General features: G+C 50.0%; 1 protein-coding gene across 1 annotated transcript in view; it reads right to left on the reverse strand.

Moving 5' to 3' along the window:
* Nucleotides 1-18509, reverse strand: part of LOC106811487 (F-box/LRR-repeat protein 16-like) — a 28264-nt gene extending 9755 nt beyond the window's left edge. Inside the window, exons 1-2 of the mRNA XM_014815127.1 lie at nucleotides 18046-18509; nucleotides 17281-17976 (exon numbers count right to left, since the gene is read on the reverse strand). Coding sequence (XP_014670613.1) covers nucleotides 17281-17976; nucleotides 18046-18509 — 1160 coding nt within the window. The remainder of the gene's footprint in view (nucleotides 1-17280; nucleotides 17977-18045) is intronic.
* Between the last annotated feature and the right edge of the window lie 3270 nt (nucleotides 18510-21779).

Raw genomic sequence — 21779 nt, forward strand, 5'->3', positions numbered from 1 at the left:
CGTTATATCTCATTCCTGCCTGGCCATGTTTACTCCCTACCCTCCCTATCTCTCCCTTACCTGCCTGCCTCTCCCTGCCTAGCTATCTCTCCTGCACTGCTGTCTCCCTACCTCCCTATCTCTCCCTGCCTGCCTGTCTCTCTACTTTTTTGCTTATCTGGCTGCCTGTCTTCATGCTCTGTGTCTGTCCGCCCCGTGGTTTGACTGAAACACTTGGCAGGCGTTATCGATGTCAAAGAAATTGCTAATCAGAGAATGTCGCTCACTTGATCTTTTCAGAACATGATCTTCTCGCTTACTTGAAATGCGCGGTTGGAAAGTCACCGTTAGAGAAATTCTGCGCAAGTTACGATACTGAGATCTGAGATGGCGGACGTTTTTCCGCACTAATATCGCGCCGAACAAAGTACGTGCGTTTACGGCTGTAATGTAGCGTTTTTAGTCACATTGGACATCGCTAGTATGAGCTATTGCCATGGGGCGATTGTCCGTCGTACGCGGTCCGTCTTTGTCCGTCAACATTTGGGCTACTGTTAACGATAACTTTGATAACGTTTGACCCACATGTTTTCAGATTATGCATACAGATTGTTACTCCTATGCGCGAGAGATGCTGAAGCGTCCTATTTTGAAGCACATTCAGTTGACCCTTACTTTCGAGCACGCACTTTTCGGCAAAACTGGAAAATGGATCATAAGTCAGTTCAGGGTTGAACGGGATTTTGCTCATTTTTGGTATGGTGATTATGAATAAGAGACATGGCCCCAAAACATCATACGAGCGTCGTTATTGTAATATTTTTTTAATTAGCCGTAGATTTTGGCAATTCACTGTCTGCACTTCCAGTCGTCTGCCGTTACGTCCCGTCAACGAGTAACTCAAGAACGTTTGCCCAAATGTTTCAAATATTACAGAGCCATACAGTTGTATACTCTTATGGAAGAGAATATGAACAGTCGCTATTTTGGCAGCGCTGCAGTTGACCTACTTTCGCGAGCCACGGCCCACCCAACTTTTTGGCAAAAATTGAAATGGCCATATCTAGATTCATTCCATTTGTTAAATTTCACCTACCTACTACCCTACCTTAACCTACCTACCTACCTACCTACTACCCTACTACCTACCTACCTACCTACCTACCTACCATACCTACCTACTACCTACTACCTTAACTCAGCCTACCTACTACTACCTAATACCTACCTACCTCCTACTACCTACCTACCTTCCCTACCTTACCTACCTACTACCCTACCTACCTACCTATACCTACCTACCCTACCTTAAACTACCTACCCTACCTACCTACGACCTACCCTACCTACTCTACCTTCCTACCTACCCTACCTAAGCCCTACTCCTACCTTACCTACCTACCTACCTATCTACCTACCTACTACTACCTACCATATACCTACCTACCTACTTACCCTACCTAATCATACCTACGTGTAATAATGTGTCTTTAGATCCTCGCTTACAGTATAATATTGTACTGAATATTTGTATTGCTTTTATATTGCACGCATAATCAAAACCAAAAGAGCGATGCAATTAGCGCCGTAGCGCCATTTTCTCGCCAGATTTCAGACATTCTTAGAATTCTGAATTCTGAAAATTTATTTAGCATTCAAACGAACCTTGAAACAAAGCAGTGACATTTCTGCTTTAGTAGAAAACGAGGGATAAGGACATTGATCACATTTCGGTCCGTCAACATGAAACACCTTACCAAATTTTAAATATCATCTCCCTTTTCTATCACACCCAAGGTGAGCTATATTAAGAATCCTACTGATGAGTACAAGGTAATGCGAGCAGATGCTACTTCTATAGTACCTATAAAACCTGTGTTATCTAGGGCCTATAGCACATGTATTTCCTATGCCACATGATATTATCAGGAGTGAATAATAATAGATAATCCTGATATTATCCGTAGCACTTATAATTATTATCAATAGCATCTATAGCACCTGTAATACCTATACCACCTATATTAGCTATAGCACCTGTAATACCTATAACACCTATATTAGCTATATAGCACCTGTATGCGAACATTTCAGGTAATTACGCGGTATTTAGCCAGCCTATGCGCTGCAAATCGCGTCCCCGCCACTATTGACTGATCGCACAGCATAAAAACTCCGTCGCCGCCTCATTTCCTGTCAGTGTGATCGACTAATTGCATCCTCCCGCGGGTTAGTTACTGATGACGCCCCCGTCTGCTCGTGCGGTGGTGCGCGCCTGTGCATGCATGCGGTGTTTGTGTGTGTGTGTGTGTGTGTGTGTGTGTTGTGGTGTGTGTGGTGTGTGCGTGCGTTGCGCTGCGTGCGTGCGTGCGTGCGTGTGTGGTTGTTGTGTGTGTCGCCTCCTCTTGGCTGGATCACCGTCACGTGACACACGCTGGGAAGTTCTGCGGCATGCGCGCCCACCTAGGAAGCAAGAACAGCTAATCATTCCAAACACCTGCGATCCGATGCTGGCTGCCTGTATCGATATGAAACAATTATACAAGAATGTAATTATTATTATATTATTAATATGATGAAACGTAAATAATTAAATTGTATATTAAACCCTATACTATTGAGGATACATGAGTGTATGCTACGACTCGTAACTGGATAGCGCGCCGCTATAGACCTATTGATGAAAGGATAAACGCATAATAAAATATAAATAATTAATTTTTATATTATAATCTATATAGTTTTATATTACAGCTGCATAAAGCGATACTGTAGCCCAACTGGTTATGATTAAAAGACGAACGCGCGCATGTTTCGTGAAGTTCGTTAAGTAGGTACATGAAAAACGCAGAAGGGACAGAGAGAGACGGAGAGTGGCGTGGTGTTACTACGGGAAACCGCTGACGCCTGTTTGAATGTCAACGGGGGGGGGTTCGGCGGCAGGCGGCGACATGCTCGCTCGTGATTCACCGGCAGCGCCATCAGAAGCTGGAGTGCGCATTACATCAGCGGGCGTGAGGCAGCGCCGTGATAATGAGGTGCTAGCAGGGAGAGTCGTGCGGCGGCGGAGGGGGATAGAGACGAGGGAGAGGGTCTCGTTGCGTTGCGGCGGGGTTAGAGAGAGAACAGTTGCGTGCGGGTGGGGGTTAGAGAGCGATAGAGAGAGGGTGGTGCGGGCGGTAGAGATGAGAGGGAGGAGTGCGTGCGGGTGGAGGGGGCAGGTTAGGAGAAAGCGAGAGAGAGGGCGGTGCGTGCGGCGGGAGAGAGAGGAGGGAGCAGAGGTGCGTGCGGGGGGGGAGGGGGATAGGAACGATGGGGGAGGGGTGCGGTGCGGGGGGATTGAGAAAGAGGGAGAGCTGCATGCGGGGGGTTAGAGAGCGAAGAGGGGGGGTGCGTGCGGGTGGTAGAGAGAGAGGGGAGAGGTTGCTTCGCTGCGGGGGTTAGAGAGGAGAGAGAGAGAGAGGGGTTGCGTGCGTCGGGGTAGAGAGAGAGAGGGTAGAGTGCGTGCGGGGGAGGGCGGGTGTAGACGACGAGGGAGAGGGGGGTGCGGGGGGATTAGAGAGAGAGGGAGAGTGCGTGCGGGCGAGGGGGTAGGGAACGAGGAAGAGGGTGTGGCGTGCGGGCCGGGTAGCAGAGAGAGGGAGAGTGCTGCGGGGGAAGGGGTAGAGAACGATTGGGAGAGGCGGTGCGTGCGGCGAGGTAGAAAGAGAACAGTGGCGTGGGGCGGAGGGAGGTGTAGAGAACGAGGAGAGGGTGTTGCGTGCGGGGGTAGAGATGAGAGGAGAGATGCCGTGGCGGCGGGAGGGGGGGTAGAGCAGCGATGAGAGTAGGGGTGCGTGCGGGGGGTAGAGAGCAGAGGGAGGTGCGTGGCGGGCGGAGGGGGGTAGAGAACGAGGCGAGAGGGGTGCGTGCGCGGGGCGTAGAAAGGAGCGAGAGTGCATTGCGGGGGAGGGGGGCTTAGAGAACGAGGGAGAGGGGCTGCGTGCGGGGGTAGAGGGAGAAAGTGCGGTGCGGGGGAGGGCGTGTAGAGGAACGAGAGAGAGGGTGTGCGTGCGGGGGGTAGCAGAGAGAGGGAGAGTGCGCGCGGGTGGGGGTAGAGAGGGCAGAGAGAGGAGAGGGGTGCGTGCGGGGGGTAGACGAGAGAGGGAGAGTGCCGGCGTCCGGGGTGAGGCGGGGTAGAGAACGAGGGTAGGAGGGGTGGCGTGCGGGGCGTAGAGATGAGAGGGAGAGTCGCATGCGGGGGAGGGGGTAGAGAACGAGGAGGGAGAGGGGTGCGTTGCGGGGTAGAGAGCAGAAAGTGCGTGCGGGGGGATTGGGGGTGTAGAGAACGAGGGAGAGGGGTGCGTGCGGGGTAGAGGAGAGAGGAGAGTGCGTGCGGTGGAGGGGCGGTAAGACGAACGAGGTAGGGAGGGGTGCGTGCGGGGGGTAAAGAGAGAAAGTTGCGTGCGGGGCGGGGGGGTATGAGAGCGCGACTAGAGAGACGGGTGCGTGCGGGGTTTAGATAGAGAGGAAGAGTCAGCGCGCGGGGGTGAGGGGAAGAGAGAGAGAGAGAGAGAGAGGGGGGCGCGGGGGGGGGGTACTGAGAGCGAGCAGAGAGGGCCTTGTGCGTTGCGGGGGTAGACGAGAGAGGAGAGTGCGTTGCCGGCGGGTTAGAGAGCGAGAGAGGCGGGTGCGCGTGCGGGGGGTAGAGAGGAGAGGGAGAGTGCATGCGGGGGGGGGGCTCGGTTAGAGAGAGGAGAGAGAAGAGGGCTGTGCGTGTGGGGGGGGGTAGAGAGGGAGAGGAGAGAGAGAGAGATGAGAGAGGAGGGGGCGCGGGGAATAGAGAGAGAAAGACGAGCGAGAGGGGCGCGGAAAGGGGGGGGGGATGTTATGAGAGCGAGAGACGAGAGATGGCTGCTCGCGCGCGCGGGCAGGAGAGCACCGACGGAGACGAGAGATAGATGTAGAGATAAAAGACGAGACAGAGACAGGCACAGAGAGAGAAAGGGGAAGAGTGAGAAACGGCAAGAAAGAGAGAGAAGATCGAGGGAAAGACAGTGACGCGCAGAGAGAGACACACAGGCCAGACAGACGGACGGACTGCGCGACAGGACAGACAGACAGACAGACAGACAGACAGACAGACAGGACACACACACACACACACAACACACCACACCACACACACGCATACACACACACTACACACACGACCACACACACACCACACACACACACACACACACCACACACGCACACACGCACACACGCACGCACACCACGCGCACACACCGGCACACACACCACACAACAGCATACACACACACACACAACACACAACACACACACACACACACACACACACACACCAGACTTAGCGAGAGAGCAGGGGGGTAGACAGCAATAAACGTGGCGGAAGATAACCACGGTATTGTCGCGTACGGTTGGATGGGACGATCAATCAGGCATCATTCTCACTACTAGGCCACGCGAGGGGTGGCGGTGATGTGGCGGCCGTAAGAGACGCGTGTAATTGCTTGTCCGTCTTCATCCTCCGTTCGTTGCCGATGGAGGCTCGGCGTCGGTTCGTGCATGCACACAAAGCTATAGCGAGAGTAGCGAGCTAGCATCGACTTAACTGCAGCCCTGGCGCGGATCACTACTATCCCCACCCCCCCTCGTAAAATAAATCACTCTGTAGTCGTGTTACACGAAATTGCAACCCGTGTGAGTACACCGAACGCGGTACATTAACAAATGTACAAATGAACAAAACGCGCTGTTTTCTCCGAGCTTATTACGGCGTCCGACACGTCCGAATCTTTTACATGTCTGAAAATTTTATCGCACGTTTGATTTCCGCTGGTGCGTTGTCCGTAAATTGCTCATTCAGTATGATAATAAGCGAGTAACCAATCAGCTTTAGATGATCATAACGACGGCTAACAAAAATACGCACTGTCGCCATTGTGTGTTATTGAGACACTTCTGATTGGATTGCACGTTACAATCAAGTTGTACCGTGATGGACTAAATGATTAATTGATGCGTCAACTAATTTTCATCATACAATATGTTTCTTCGGATATAAATTCATAGGAAAACAAAGATTTTTCCACTGATATTCAGATATTGCCAGTTTTGTGTTGAGCAAACAACTGTGCTTCTAACGTTTCTTTACGTTAATGTGCTGAGAAATCGAGGGCGACTCTGAAAAATGGCGGGAGGCTGTGTCGTTGCCATGGAAATAAAAAGAGCAGCATATTATGTTGACGTAATAAGCAGGATAGCGGGAGTTTGTCATCATATGAAGACTTCACCTTCCTACAGCAGCGGACTATCGGTCTACACACACGCACGCACGCACACTGACACGCACACACGCACGCACACACGCACACACGCACACACGCGCGCGACGCATACACGCACACGCTCAAACACACGTGCATGCACTTTAAAAGCGCACGCGCAGCGCAGCAGCGCGGCACGCGGCACACGCACGCGCGCACACGCACGACGCACACGACACCTACGCACACGCACACGCAACCACGCCACACACACACAACACACACAAGAAAGGAGAGAGAGATAAGACTGATGGGAGAGAGAGAGGGCGAGAGGAGCGAGAGAGAAGAGATGAGAGGACGAGGGGCAGAGAACGAGAGTGTAGGGAGAAGCCGAGAGAGGAGACAAAGGAGAAGGAAGTACGAGAGAGGAGAGACGAGAGAGGGATGGAAGAGAGAGGAACGGAGAGAGGGGAGAGAGAAGAAAGATCAAAGAGAGGAGAGGAGAGAGAGACGAGGAGGAGGAAGGAGCAACGAGAGAAAGACAAGAAAGACGGGAGAGAGAGAAAGAAGAGAGCGAGAGAAACAGAGAGAGATGATGAGATGAGAGAGGAGGAGGAGAGAGAGAGAGAGAGAGATACGGCTCGAGAGAAAAGAAGAAACGAGAAGGAGAAACAGAACAGAGCTGGAAGTAGAGAGGAGGGAAAAGAGAGAGGAGGAGAGAGAGAGAGAAGAGATGATAAGAGAAGAGAGAGAGAGAGGAGGAGGAGACGAACGAGGAGATAGAGAAAGAGGAGAGAGATGAGAGAGAGGAGAGAGAGGCGGGATACGAGAGAGAGAGAAGAAAGGAGAGGAGGTGAGAGAGAGCAGAAGAGAGGCAGAGAGAGAGAGAGGAGGATGAGAGAGAAACAGAGGAGAGTAGAGAGAGAAGAGAGAAGGGATGAGAAGAGCCGAGAGAGAGACCGAGCGGCACGAGAGCAGAGAGGAGAGATGAGAGAGAGAGAGAGTAGGTCGCGTTACGCGCTCGTGACACGCCCAGTAATTGCGGTGCAGCACACCACGGCCGTCGGACTCGCTGTCACTGTCAACACCGAGTAGCAGGCATGTTGCAGCAGCGGACCACCATCAGAACTCAATCCAATCGAGACACTTTCTGCTAATTACAGTTCGCGGTGTAACACCGCCAGAGTGTACAGAGCGCGGGGGGAGGGGAGAGAACGAGCGTGACGAGAACCCTGGCGAGCGATAATGCATTATCGATCTATTTTTTAGTTATAGTCAATATACCTTTCCACGCCGAGGCCTGTGCCTGATCGTTAGTGTTTGATAGCAGAGAACACGAGCGTGACGGCGGTGTTGGGTGGTAAGCAAGGATTTAGGGATACTCGTACCATAGCTAGCTCGCAGTGTGTATCTGCGCAATTCATATACCACAGATAGGCTCATACAGACAGTTAGTCGGAGCAGACAGTAGTTCGATGTACCTAGTTGTACGCGCCAATATCGCAGACACACAGTACGCCGTTAATATCCCAAGGATGTTAATAAGATGGGCACATTTGTCATTATTAAACCCTGATATACGAGGCTAGCACAATACCAGCTCACATGGAAGAGATAGGCAGGCAGAGAGAGGCAGGCAGGTAGGGAGAGATAGGGAGTTAGGGAGAGACAGACAGGTAGGGAGAGACAAACATGAGGGAGAGATAGGGAGGTAGGGAGAGATAAACAGGCAGGGGGAGACAGGCAGGTAGGGAGAGATAGGGAGGTAGGGAAAGACAGGCAGGCAAGGAGAGATAGGGAGGTAGGGACAGATAAGGAGGTAGGGAGAGACAGGCAGGCATGCGCGTAGACGGACAGACAAGCATGCTGACGGTAGGTAGGTAAGTAGGCAGGCAGGCAGGCAGGTAGACAGCCAGACAAGCATGCTGACAGGTAGGTATAGGTAGGCAGGCAAGCAGGAAGTCAGGCAGCGTGCACTGCCGTACAAACATAATTATGCTATCAGCATATCTCGAATTACGGTGACGAATTAGCAGACGTAACCGTAGACGACGCGCGTGTACAGACCACTCTCATCAATGCATGCACGCCGAGTGCCGCTGCTGCCAGGTATCGCCGGCGGCATCTTATAGACCCTTGTGCGAAGACGAAGCCTGGACAGCCTCTACGGGGCACAGCTTTACTGAGTTTCCCCACGCGTGGATTTAGCTTGCTGGTTGGTCATCGTATAGACCATTGTTGTGATGAGCTTCCGTATAACGAATCTATCTATTACTCTCTCTCTCTCGCTGTCTCGTTCTCTCGTTCTCTCTTTATCGATATATATATATATATATATATATATATGTGTGTGTGTAGTGCGTGTGGCAGGGGCAGGGTGCGCCGGGTAGCGATTTTAATTAATGCCCCGCAAATAGCCTATATATATTATATACTAGATATATATATATATATATATATATATATAGTGGAGATATATTGGGCCACTGGTTGAAGCTGCAGCCATGTGGCTGTTAAACCCGCGGAGGTTGACGGCTGTTTATAATGACTCCGCACCGCATGTGGATGCTGCCATCCATGCGGCTCGTGTCTCGGCCAATGATGTGAGAAAAGCGAAGGGTTTGTATACATATAAATAAATAAATAAATAAATATATATATATATATAGGATGCGTGTGGTGTGTTATGTGTGTGGTGGGGGGTCTGTCTGGTCTGGTGGGGTGTGTGTGCGTGCGTCCGCGCGTGGGGTGTGCGTTGCGTGCGCGTGTGTCGTGTGTGTATGTAAATGTAATGGCGCCGTGTGCGTGGTGCCGAGTGCGTGTGTGTATGTATGTATTGTGTGCGTGGCGCGCAGGCCAGGCGCGTGTGCGTGTGTGTGTTGTGTGGTGTGTGTGTGTGTGTGTGTGTGTGTGTTGTGTGTGGTGTGTATGTGTGTGTGTGTGTGGTGTGTGTGTGTGTGCGCGTGTGTGTGTGTGGGTGTGTGTGTGTGTGTGTGGTGTGTGGGTGTGTGTGTGTGTTGTCGTGTGTGGTGTGTGTGTAAATTAGGCAGTGAATCCCGGTGCCTATGCACATCACACGGAACTTAATAGGTGTGATCGTTGAATGAAGTTAGCCTCTGAGAGAACCATGAAGTGTCAGCTCGTCGTTAGAGCAGCGGGTACAGGTTAGTTGAGAATCTCCCACAGCGGCTTCTGCAATAACACCTACACACACACACACACTACACACACACACACACAGCACACACACACACACACAGCAAGCACCACAAACTGACACACACACACACGCCTACACACACACACACACACACACGCATATACACCACAGCACACAGCACACACACCACATCACACACACACACAAACACACACCATACACACACACACACACACACCACACACACACACACCACACACACACACACACACACCACACCACAATCACTCACACACACACAACGCAACAACAAGCACACATACACACACACACACACCACACTATCACACACAGCACACACACACACCGGCCACACACACATGCACACACACACACACACACAGCACACACACACACACACACAGCCACACACATCAGCACACCACGACACAGCACACACACACACACTACACACCGGAGCGCGTAATACAGCGCCGCGTCGGCCGTAATGGCGCAATCATGTGGTTAAAGCGAGTCGATCCGATCGTTAGCATAGCCCGGCCTCACTTCGCCCTGGCTATAGACAGTGTGGCCTGCGCTCGCTTTCACAGCTCACGCACCCTCGCTCTCGCTGTAGTAATACCCACTAAGCGTCGTGACGCATTGCGCACAAAAGTGTTAAGACATCGCAGACGTACGTTCGGGGGCTTGACGTTTTCAGATACAGACGAAGGCGCGGGGGAGGGAAGCAGGGTAAGGAAGATAGTAGCAGTATCTAATCGTAATAAGAGTAGCGTCCTAGCCTCAGGTTGTTCGATGTTCAGCTGTGCGCCGGAGCGCGCCCCCCTTCGCGGCACCGGAATCGTGTATACAAACATAGAACATAGCGCATATTAATAATTAAAAAGTCACCTCCCTTATGTATGTAAATATAAACTGTATTATATATAAATATATATAGGTAGTATATATTATATTACAAACAGACCCCCCCACGCGAGGCATCCGCACCGATAGGCACTGTTCAGTGCACGCCAATCAAAGAAGCCATGAGATATCCACGAACCTCCTGGTTTCTTGAAGATAAATGAATCTTCCCTATCTCTATTTCTCCTTTTAACGACGACTATTGGACTATTCCTCTCTCCCCGCGTCTCTGTCTCACGACACTCCTCCCTTCTGTCTCCTTTCTCTCGTACCGCGAGTACAATCTCTCTCGCGATAATAACATAGCAAAATAAATAGAAATATAAAATAATATATATAGTATAACATATATATATATATATGTATATATAATATATATATAATAATATAAATATAATATATATATATATACGAGAGAGAGAGAGAGAGAAGAGACGAGAGAGAGATAGATAAGATAGAATAGATAGAATAGATAGATAGATAGATAGATAGAATAGATAGGATAGATAGATAGATAGATAGATAGATAGAAATAGATAGATAGATAGATAGATAGATAGATAGATAGATAGATAGATAGATAGATAGATAGATAGATAGATCGAATAGTAAATAGTCTTCTCATCAACCGACTCAGTCGACAACATAGGAACCACACGTATGCGGTTATTCACGAATTGTATCGGCGTGGCTGACTACTACTAATACACTGTCACCAAATATGCGCCGCATACGCGCCGCGGCCGCGCATTTCTCTTGACGTTATAGAGCCGCGATATCCTTCATATTCGCGTGTGCGACGCGCTTTCGAGCCGCCACTCGAGAGTTTCCGTATCCGAATCGGCAGTCTGCGCAGCAGGCAGGCTGCCAATCCGCTCGGCTATACAGAGTTTAAAAGCGACGTCGCAGCGCGAGATACGACAAGCGGCTAGCTTGCTAGCTTGCCTGCGTGCGGCAGCAGCAGCAGCAGCTATAGCAGCAAAGGTAGTAGTAGTAGCAGTAGTAGAGTAGTAGTAGGAGTAGCACGGAGTAAAGATAAGATAGGTAGGATATATCTAATCTATATTATCTTACTCCTGGTAAGATAGCAGCAGCAGCAGCAGGCCAGTAGTAGTAGTAAGTTGTAGTATAGTAAGTAGTATAGTAGTAAGTAGTAGTCGAGTAGTAGTAGTATCTAGAGTAGTAGTAGTAGTAGTAGTACGTATGTAGTAGTAGTAGTAAGTAGTAGTAAGTAAGCATCACAGCAGTAGCAGAAGCAAACAGCAGCCACCAACAGCAGTAACGGGACTTAGTATAAGAGTAGTAGTAGTAGTTAGTCAGCGCAGCAAAACAAAACAAGACAAAAACAAACAAACAACAAACAACAACAACAGCAGCCAGCAACAGCACACACCGTGAGGCTGCTAGCAGTTCAGTTCAGCAGGCCCACCTGTCATGTCCATGTACCCACGACAGTCCAGCCCGCCATTCAGAAAAATAGTTCCACCTATGTAGCTATTTACTCCGTTCACAGGTCTGTGACATGAGCGAAAGGCTACATGGATAGAAATAGGCTTAAGGGGGGCTTATGTGGGCGACTCGATCTGAAGTCAACGGCCTTTGCAATTCACTGCGACTGCAGTGCTTAGGTCGGTCGATCTGCGAACGCGACTGCCTGCGACTGGCCGCCACTAGTTGCTCGGCAATAGAACAGTGGGGCAACGGACGCAACTAGTCGCTGCCGATCGCTTCCAGTTGCTCGAAATTCTCATTGGCTTTTCAGTCGAGTCGGCTCGCAAGCCTGAACATAAGTCCCTCTTTAGAGAGCACGTGAGAGAGAGTAGGGTCAGTTGACCAACGTGTGAGTGTAGCGAGGAACAACAAGACTTGGTGTCCAGTAAGGGCCTGTGAGTGGTAATATGAGCGAACATATAGATATCTCGGGCGGCCTAAAGAGAGACGGAAGAGATAGAGAGAGAGAGAGAGAGAGGAGGGAGAGAGAGATAGGAGGGAGAGAGAGGGAGAGAGGGGAGAGAGAGAGAGAGAGAGAGAGAGAGAGAGAGAGAGAGAGAGAGAGAGAGAGGGAGGGCGACATACAGAAAGAAAGAGTCACACAGACACAGACACAGGACAACACGCAAGCAATACGCACCAACGCAAACGCACGTACAACAACGCGCGCACATACTGAACAGGTACGACGCACGCATGTAACACACACACAACACACACCACACACACACACACACATCACACACACACCACAGACACACACACACACACACACACATATACACACATCAGAAGCTAGATAGATAGAGAGAGAGAGAGAGAGAGAGAGGAGAGAAGAGAGAGAGAGAGAGAAAATACGCCGCGCAGAGATATGAGAAAGAGAGAGAGAGAGAGAGAGAAAGAAAGAGAGAGAGAGAGAGAGAGAGAGAGAGAGAGAGAAGAAGAGACAGACAGAGGGAGAGAGAGAGAAGAGAGAGAGAGAGCAGACAGAAGAGAGAGAGAGGAAGAGAGAGAGAGAGAAAAAGAGAGGACAGAAGAGAGAGAGACGAGAGACAGAGAGACAGAGAGAGAGAAGAAGAGAAGAGAGACGAGAGAGAGAGAGAGAGACGAGAAAGAGAGCAGAGAGAGAGAGAGGCGCGAGAGAAGAGAGAGATATAGAGAGAGAGAGAGAGAGAGAGAAGAGACGAGAGGAGAGAAGAGAGAGCGAGAGAACGTAGAGAGAGAAAGAGAGCGCGAGAGAGGAGAGAGAGAGAGAAAGAGATAGAGAGAGAGAGAGAAGAGAGAGCAGAGAGAGAGAGAGAGAGAGAGAGAAAGAAGAGAGAGAAAGAGAGAGAGATAGAGAGAGAGAGAAGAGAGAGAAGATGAGAGAGAGAGAGAGAGAAGAGAGAGAGGGAGCGCGAGCAAGAGAGTCCATCGCATGTAGCTGTCTGTGAAAATTGTATGGCGCAACAGCAGCTCCGCAGAGAGGTCGCATGTATATTCCAACACGCAAGCATCTAGCAATCCCCGACCTTGCCATCGCCGCCGCCACGGTAACCCTTAACTATATATGTAAATATATATGTATATACGAGAGAGTCTCCGGGGCTCGACATGAGAATTCATCGGGATTGCGATTCGGAGCGGTATTTGTCAGCCCACGGCTATACGCTAAACGCATAGAGGCCTGTGATTGCTCCTGAGAAGTATCTAGGTTTCGATGCTATTGTCAAGTCCACGCTATATCGCTAAAACGCCATAGAGCCTGTGATTGCTCATGAGAAGATCTAGATAGATAGATTGAGAGAGAGAGAGAGAGAGGGGAGAAGAGAAGCGGGAGAAAAATAAAAAGAGAGAAGCGACAGAGAAGAGAGAGAGAGAGAGAGAGAGAGATGAGAGAAGAGAGAGACACAGAGAGAGAGAGAGAGAGAGAAGAGAAGAGAGAGAGAGAAGTGAGAGAGAGAGAGAGAGAAGAGAGAGAGCGATGAGAGAGCGAGAGAGAGAGAGGAGAAAGAGAGCGAGTGAGAAGAGAGAGAAAGGAGGGAGAGAGAGCGGGGAGAAATAAAAGAGAGAGCGACAAGAGAGAGAGAGAGACAGAGAGAAGAGAGAGAGAGAGAGCGCGAGCGAAGTGAGAGAGAGAGAGAGAGAGAGAGAGAGAGAGAGAAGAAAGAGAGAGAAAGAGAGAGAGAGAGAAGAGAAAGAAGAGAGAGAGAGAGAAAGAAAGAGAGCGACGTGAGAGAGAGAGAGAGGAGGGAGAGAGAGGCGGGAAAAATAAAAAGAGAGAGCGACAGGAGAGAGAGAGAGAGAGAGAGAGAGAGAGAGGAGGAAGAGAGAGAGAGAGAGAAAGAGAGCGCGAGTGAGAGAGAGAGAGAGGGAGAGAGAGCGAGCGAGCGAGTGAGAGAGAGAGAGAAGAGAGAGAGAGAGCAGAGAGAGAGAAAGAGAGAGAGAGAGAGTGAAGAAAGAGAGAGAGCGAGTGAGAGAGAGAGAGAGAGAGAGAGCAGAGAGAGAGCGAGGCGAGCGATGAGAAGAAGAGAGAGAGCGAGAGAGAGCGAGTAAGAGAGAGAGAGAGAGAGAGAGAGGAGAGAGAGAGAGAGAAGAGAGAAAAGAGAGAGAGAGAGAGAGAGAGAGAGAGAGAGAAGAGAGAAGTGGAGAGAGCGGGGGCAGAGATGAGGGAGTTTAAGAGAGAAAGAGATACAGAGATAGAGTAGAGATAAATAGATAAATAGATAGATAGCTCGATAGATAGATGGATAGATAGGGAGAGAGAGAGAGAGAGAGAGAGAGAGAGAAGAGGGAGAAGAGAAGAAAAGAAACCGAAAGACAGCCCTGCAGCTTAACAGCCAAGAGTATGAACCTCCACAGTTAGACACCTAATACAGCGTAAACACTGTCTGTTACCTTGACTTTGAATTTTGCCACAATACACGTACTGGCAGTGTATTAAAGCGCACCATTTAACTTATATAGTTTCGGTCAGTAATTTCCTGGTACATATTTTCTGATTAAAAATGTCGGTTTTATTTAATTATATTAATTGCATTTGGGATGGCGTTGTTATTCAAGCGTAAGGTAAATTCACTTTACAATAAATGAAGAGCGCATGCATGTACATTCACGTACACCCATGATATAAGTGCACACACCAACGCGTGCACGCAAAATACACTCTCTCTATCACACACACACACACACGCACGCACGCACGCACGCACGCACGCACGCACGCACGCACGCACACACACACACACCACATTTATTTATACGCGGATGCCCACCGTTTGGTACTATTTCGGGCGCGTGTGCGCTATGTTTTGGTTTTGTCTCTAATTATAGCTACACGCCTCATTCCGTTACTGAACAGCGAGTGTGAGGAAATCCAGATTATCCACGCTCTCTCCCCCACACACTCATATACAATAAGGCTCGTTGCCATGGAAACCTGTGGGTATGATGCGAAAACGTGTAAAACTGTTTCGCGCACGAATGTATTTTTGCAATAACCTTACGCTTAGCTGAGCTACATGTGAATGCGAGCTAGATGCTTCACTCGCTCATCAAAATACAGCGCCAGATATATACACAGACAGATAGATAGATAGACAGGTAGATAGAAAGATGGATAGATAGATAGATAGATAGATAGATAGATAGATAGATAGATAGATAGATAGATAGATAGATAAAATTTGAAACATGTGGGTCAAACGGTTCTTGAGTTATCGTTGACCGTAGGCAGACACTGAAATGCACAGTGAAATTGCCAAAATCTACCTAATTAAAAAAATATCAAAACCCGTATGATGTTTTGGGGCCAGTCCTTATTCATTCACATACCAAAAATGAGCAAAATCCGTTCAACCTGAACTGACTTATGACCATTTCCATTTTTGCCAAAAAGTGGGCGTGGCTCGAAAGTAGGTCAACTGGAGTGCTTCAAAATAGGACGTTCACATCTCTCCCATAGGAGTAACAACTGTATGCAAATTGAAACATGTGGGTCAAACGGTTATCAAGTTATCGTTAACAGTAGCCAAATGTTGACGGACAGACGGACGTACGACGGACAACGCCCCATGGCAATAGCTCATCTAGACGATGTCAATGTGAGCTAAAAACCACATACAGCGTAAACGACGTACTTTGTTCGGCGCGATATAGTGCGGAAAAACGTCCGCATTCAAGATCTCAGTATCGTAACGCAATTTCTCTAACCGTGACTTTCCAACCGCCATTTCTATAGCTAGCGAGAAGATCATTTCTGAAAGAAATAAGTGACGACATTCTCGGATTACAATTTCTCGACATCGATAACGCTCAATGTGTTCAAACACGATCACAGAGGCATGAAGACAGGCAAGCAGATAAGTCAGAGAGAGACAGGCAGGCAGGGAGAGATAGGGAGGTAGGGAAAGACAGGCAGGCAGGGAGAGATAGGCAGGCAGGGAGAGGCAGGCAGGTAGGGAGAGATAGGGAGGTAGGGAGAAACAGGCAGGCAGAAAGAGATAAAGAGATTTTCTGCGCCTATATATATGTCTATTAATAGGACACCCTAGGTTCCCGCGCATATATGATGACGCGTTTGTCTCTCTAACACCCACAGCGAGAATTGCCTGCATTAGCATCGCTCATTGTGACCATTAGTAGACGCTCCTCGCTATCCACAAGTACCAATTACTAGTTATCACGCGTACCGAACTCTCTCGATTCCTCTACTCGCATATATCCCAAATGCAATATATATCGCAGCATGTCACTCTCACTCATATAATTAACACGCCGCGTGCGCGAGCTTCACGAATGCCACATAATTATTTACGCAGTTTGCTTTATTGGCGAATACATATAGCATCCACAATAAATTTTCGATATTAGTTGTGCGTGAGATGAGATACACTCTACCACCATCAAGCTACATACCGCATCATTCTAATATCCTGCCTATTTCTCTCTATATAAATACATACTCCACACTCTAACACCTCACAGCTTTCTCACTATATAACCACATACACATACATCCTACCGCCAACAACCTACATAGGCCTACCTCATCATTATACCACTCCACCTCTTGCTCACTATGTATAACCATGTATAATAATAACACTGTAATATAATAACACTGAATATATATAATAACACTGTATATAACTATGTATAACTACATACCCCCATCACTCTACCACCATCAACCCCTACCCCAACATTTTAATACCCTAACTATTGCTCTCTATACAACTACATACCCCCTCCCCCATCACTCTACCACCCATCACGCTTCATTCTCTCCCTCTCTTCTCTCTCTCTCTCTCTCTCTCTCTCTCCCTCTCTATCCCTCTCGCTCCCTCTCTCCCTCTCTGTCTCTCTCTCTGTGTCTCTCCCTCTCTCTCTCTCTTTCTCTCTCTCTCTCTCTCTCTCTCTCTCTCTCTCTTCCCTCTCTCTCGCGCTTCTCTCTCTCTCTCTCTCTCTCACCTGTCCAGCACGAGCGTCTCTAGCTCGCCGAGGTCGCAGGCAATGTACTCGAGCGCGGCGTCGGTGATGCGCGGACACCACGATAGGTCGAGCGACTTCAGCTTGCGCAAGTTCTCGGCTATCAGCTCGACACCGTCGTCCGTCACCTTGCTGCAGCCGGACAAGCTCAGCTCGGTGAGGTTGGGCAGTGCGTGCACGATGTTGACGACGCCGTGGTTGGTCACCTCCCAGCAGGAGGTGAGCCGGAGCACGCTGAGGCTGTAGCTCTGCTTGGCGCTGAAGTAGGACAGCGCCGAGTCGGTGACGTGGTACGCCTGCAGGTTGAACTCGCGCAGCGACGGCAGCAGCTGCGCGATGGCGCCGACGCTGTCGTCGGCGACGTTGATGCAGTCGGCGATCGCCAGCGCTTCGATGTTCGAGCTGAGGCACGACCAGAGGCCCGCCTCGGTGATCTCGTTGCAGCCGGACAGCTCGAGTCGGTTGACGTTGGGCAGGTGGTGCAGGATGCGCTCCAGGCCGCGGTCGCTGGCGTTCGAGCAGCGCATGCTCAGGCAGCGCACGCTCTTCTTCGCCGAGTTGAAGTTCTCGACGAAATGATCCATGTCGTCGTCGGTGGCGGCGAAGAAGCAGATACTGTCGAAGCCGCGTCGCTGCAGGCTGTAGTAGTGCTTGAGGCGCGCGTCGGCCGACTGCTGCAGGCCGCCGCCGCCAGCGCCGCTGCTGTAACCACCGCCGCCGCCGCCGCCGCCGCCGCCGCCGCTGCTGCTCCACTCCTTGCAGTGTATGACGGCGGTGACACCCGTCCAGAAGCGCGGCTGGTAGATGATGTCGCGCCACTTGGCGCACACCTGCGCGAGCAGGCAACGCTCGTAGGCGCCAAAGTACTCGAAGAAGCGCACGAGAAACTCGCCGTTGAGCCAGATGTTGCGGCGCTCCTCGTCGCCGCAGTTGTAGGAGAAGGCGCCGATGGCGACGGCGCCGATCGGCGACGTTTTCGTGATGCTCGGCGACGTGACGACCGGCGTCGGCGACGTCACCGGCGGCGGGCTGGTCGGGGAAGTCTGCGCGGCGGCGGCTGCGGCGGCTGCGGCGGCGGCCATGCTGTTCATGCGCTCCTTCTGCTCCTTGCTCTCCTTGCTGACGCGGCCGCGGTGGTTGCGCATACCGAGTCCGTTGAAGCCCTTCACTAGCTCGCTGAGTGTCGCCTTTGCTCCGCCCGAGGTGGCCATCATGGTGCGAACTCACAGCGTCGGTGTCGGCTCCCGCCGCCAGCCCGGTTTAGAGGACGCCATGTGAGGAGGATGAGGAGGAGGAGGAGGAGGAGGAGGAGGAGGAGGAGGGGTTCGTGGGAGGAGTGCGCCACGAGTCGGCGAGCGCCGCCACAGCTCTGTTCGAATAACAAGCACTTAGTAGTTGCTAACTGCTGCGTGTAGCTGCTGCGTATATCTGCGTGTAGCTGCGTGAAGCTGCTGACTGCTGCGTGTAGCTGCGTGTAGATGCGTGTAGCTGCGTGTAGCTGCACACGCAGTAGTCAGCAGCTACACGCAGCAACTACACGCAACTACACGCAGCAGCTACACGCAGCTACACGCAGCAGTCAGCAGCTACACGCAGCAGCTACACGCAACTACACGCAGCAGCTACACGCAGCTACACGCAGCTACACGCAGCAGCTACACGCAGCTACACGCAACTACACTCAGCAGCTACACACAGCTACACGCAGCAGTCAGCAGCTACACGCAGCTACACACCACGCAGCAACTACACGCAGCTACACGCATCAATCAGCAGCTACACGCAGCTACACGCAGCAGCTACACGCAGATACACGCATCAATCAGCAGCTACACAGCTGCTGCGTGTAGTTACTGACTGCTGCGTGTAGCTGTTGCGTGTATCAGCTGACTGATGCGTGTACTGCGTGTAGCTGCTGCGTGTATCAGCTGACTGATGCGTGTAGTCGTGATGCCGCGCGGCGATACTCTACGCTGTAGTAATCCGCGATCGTTATATTGGCGAATGAATCGTATATCTGTCGCGTGGAACTCACTGCGACGGCTTGAGACAGTGTAGTTACGCGCACGATGTAGTATTCACAGTGTAGCTATCAGATGCTAGAACGTGGTCATCCACTGAAATGTGTAGTTGTCTGCTAGAACACTGTCGTCTGTTCGAATGCGTAGTTGTCTGCCCGTAGGTTCCCTCGCGAATGAAGTGTTGTTATGTATCCGTCACGTCAACACCGATGCTTCTCCGTGTAGAGCAGGAACACACGCGACGAGCGATAGACACTGCGACGCAACACAGAGGTAGAGGGAGCGCGGAGGGAGCAGGAGAAAGGGACAGAAAGAGAGAGAGAGCGAGGGTTGAGCGAGAGAGTGGGTTGAGAGGGAGAGAGAGGGTTGAGCGAGAAAACACTTTCACCACGCGTTATCAGGAGGCTGTGAAGCCAGTGCCCTTCACGTACGATGCGGTCGCCACGCATGCACGCTCACACGCGCACGCACACACAGCCGTTCGTCAGCACACTAGATGATCACTCGATGTCGCCTGTCACGATCGCGGTGTCACATATCCGCACGCACGCACGCACGCACGCACGCACGCACCTGCAGCGCGTATCGCACGCGTCTACACACGACCGAGACAGGTCCAGGCTCGCGAGTACGGGAGCACTCAGTAATACGCGGCCCGACTACCGCGAGTAGATCTAACCCTGCTGCTTCTGCTGCTGCTGCTGCTGCTCGTGCCGCCCATGCCTCCGCTGTGTCCAGCCATCTCACGATGACTCAGATATGTGCTAGCGGGTAAGCGTATATTGACGCTGCTGCTGCTGCTGCTGCGCTCTCGATCTTGTTGCTGCTCCCTCGGTCATCAATAATTCGCCAGTAGCAGCAGCCTCATAGAAGAGAAGATGCGCGCACACAGGGATGCTGCGTGAGTATGTGCGCAGCAGCAGCAGCAGCAGCAGCAGCAGTAGTAGTAGTACATGTAGTAGTAGCATCATCATCATTATCATCATCATCACCTTCACCACCATCATCATCATCATCTCATCGCCACCATCATCATCACCATCATCATCATCATCAACATCATCATCATCAGCAGCAGCAGCAGCAACGAGAACAGCTGCACCGTGCGGCAACCAACGCCATCGTCAATGACTCGTTATATAATATAACAATATCGAAATCGCTATATCTGCTCCATCGTTTCTAAAATGTCGATTTCATCATCATGGAAATGTGAGAAAAAAAAACTAGAGAGAATAAAGTCGAGTTGAGTAAGAGATCTCATATAAGTCGTTTTTACTTTACGATGCTGCACATTTGTACTTGCCTATATAATTGTATGCGTGATAGGTAAAAAAATGCTCGGGAATACGTTCATTCAAAGCTTTTAGACTACAAAGTGAAAGTGTCGGGTCGAATGTTTCAAAAAGCGTTTACTTTCGATGCTCTGCGGCGATGTTGTGACGTATACGTCGTCATCAATAAATGAGCCTTTACACAGAACCGCCGTTATACAGAACCGCGGCGAAAAGCAAGGTTGTTTTTTCGTTGAGCAAATATAGGCTTGATGCATATGTTTTATTTTCAAAGCTAACGTTTAGTTAATGTGTAGTGAGTTATTTACTTATGTTTTTACAGTGGTTTGTTACAAAAATGTTCATGGAAAGACATCTTTAACTAATAGCGTCGTTTTACTACCGGCTCGTTCGCATAAACTCTTTACCTAATAAATTTACTTACATCGAATGTTGACATGAAATAATCAATAATTTGAGCAGTAATTAAGAATAAGTAAATAAAACTTCTTTTGCTCATGTATAAATTCACACGTCTTCTACGGAAGTAATAGCGTAAAAGAAATATTTACGCTTTCGCTTTTCGTATATGCCGTTTTTCTAGACGCCGCGTTCGGTTCGCGCATTTGCTCTGATCCGTGGCAGCAAAACTTGCGTGCGTGATGGTTGTTCCCGAATCGCCTGCCCATGCACTCTTGTCTACACCATAAACAGTTGCTAGCGCGGGGGACTCAGCAACAGAATCTGATATACACCTACTCGTCTAATTAACTCATAAATTTGAATAAATTATGATGAAAGGAAGCAATCTTATGCATACGAAGCTCGGCGCTGTGTATTCGTGCTGATGTTACTACGATACCACAACTATATATCGTCATGATATGAGTTATGGGAATGTTAAAATAATACATTTTGCCTGATTTTATGTTTTCCGCTTGAAATTTCGTGGGAAGGCTCCTTTAAGCGCTCGTTTTTTTACGGTAACGCATGCGCACGAAACGAACGGTGCCCACGCACTCACTCTATGTACTGTCATCCGAGTTCACTTGCTAACTATATTGCTAACCTTCGTGTGATTAAAGCATTTCTCCTCAAGAGACACGGCCGACGATTTTTGCCGTAATGTCTGTTAAACATTTGAGAGAGAGAGAGAGAGAGAGAGAGAGAGAGAGAGAGAACATTA

The sequence above is a fragment of the Priapulus caudatus genome, unplaced genomic scaffold (assembly GCF_000485595.1).
Source record: "Priapulus caudatus unplaced genomic scaffold, Priapulus_caudatus-5.0.1 Scaffold544, whole genome shotgun sequence".
NCBI lineage: Eukaryota > Metazoa > Priapulida > Priapulimorpha > Priapulimorphida > Priapulidae > Priapulus > Priapulus caudatus.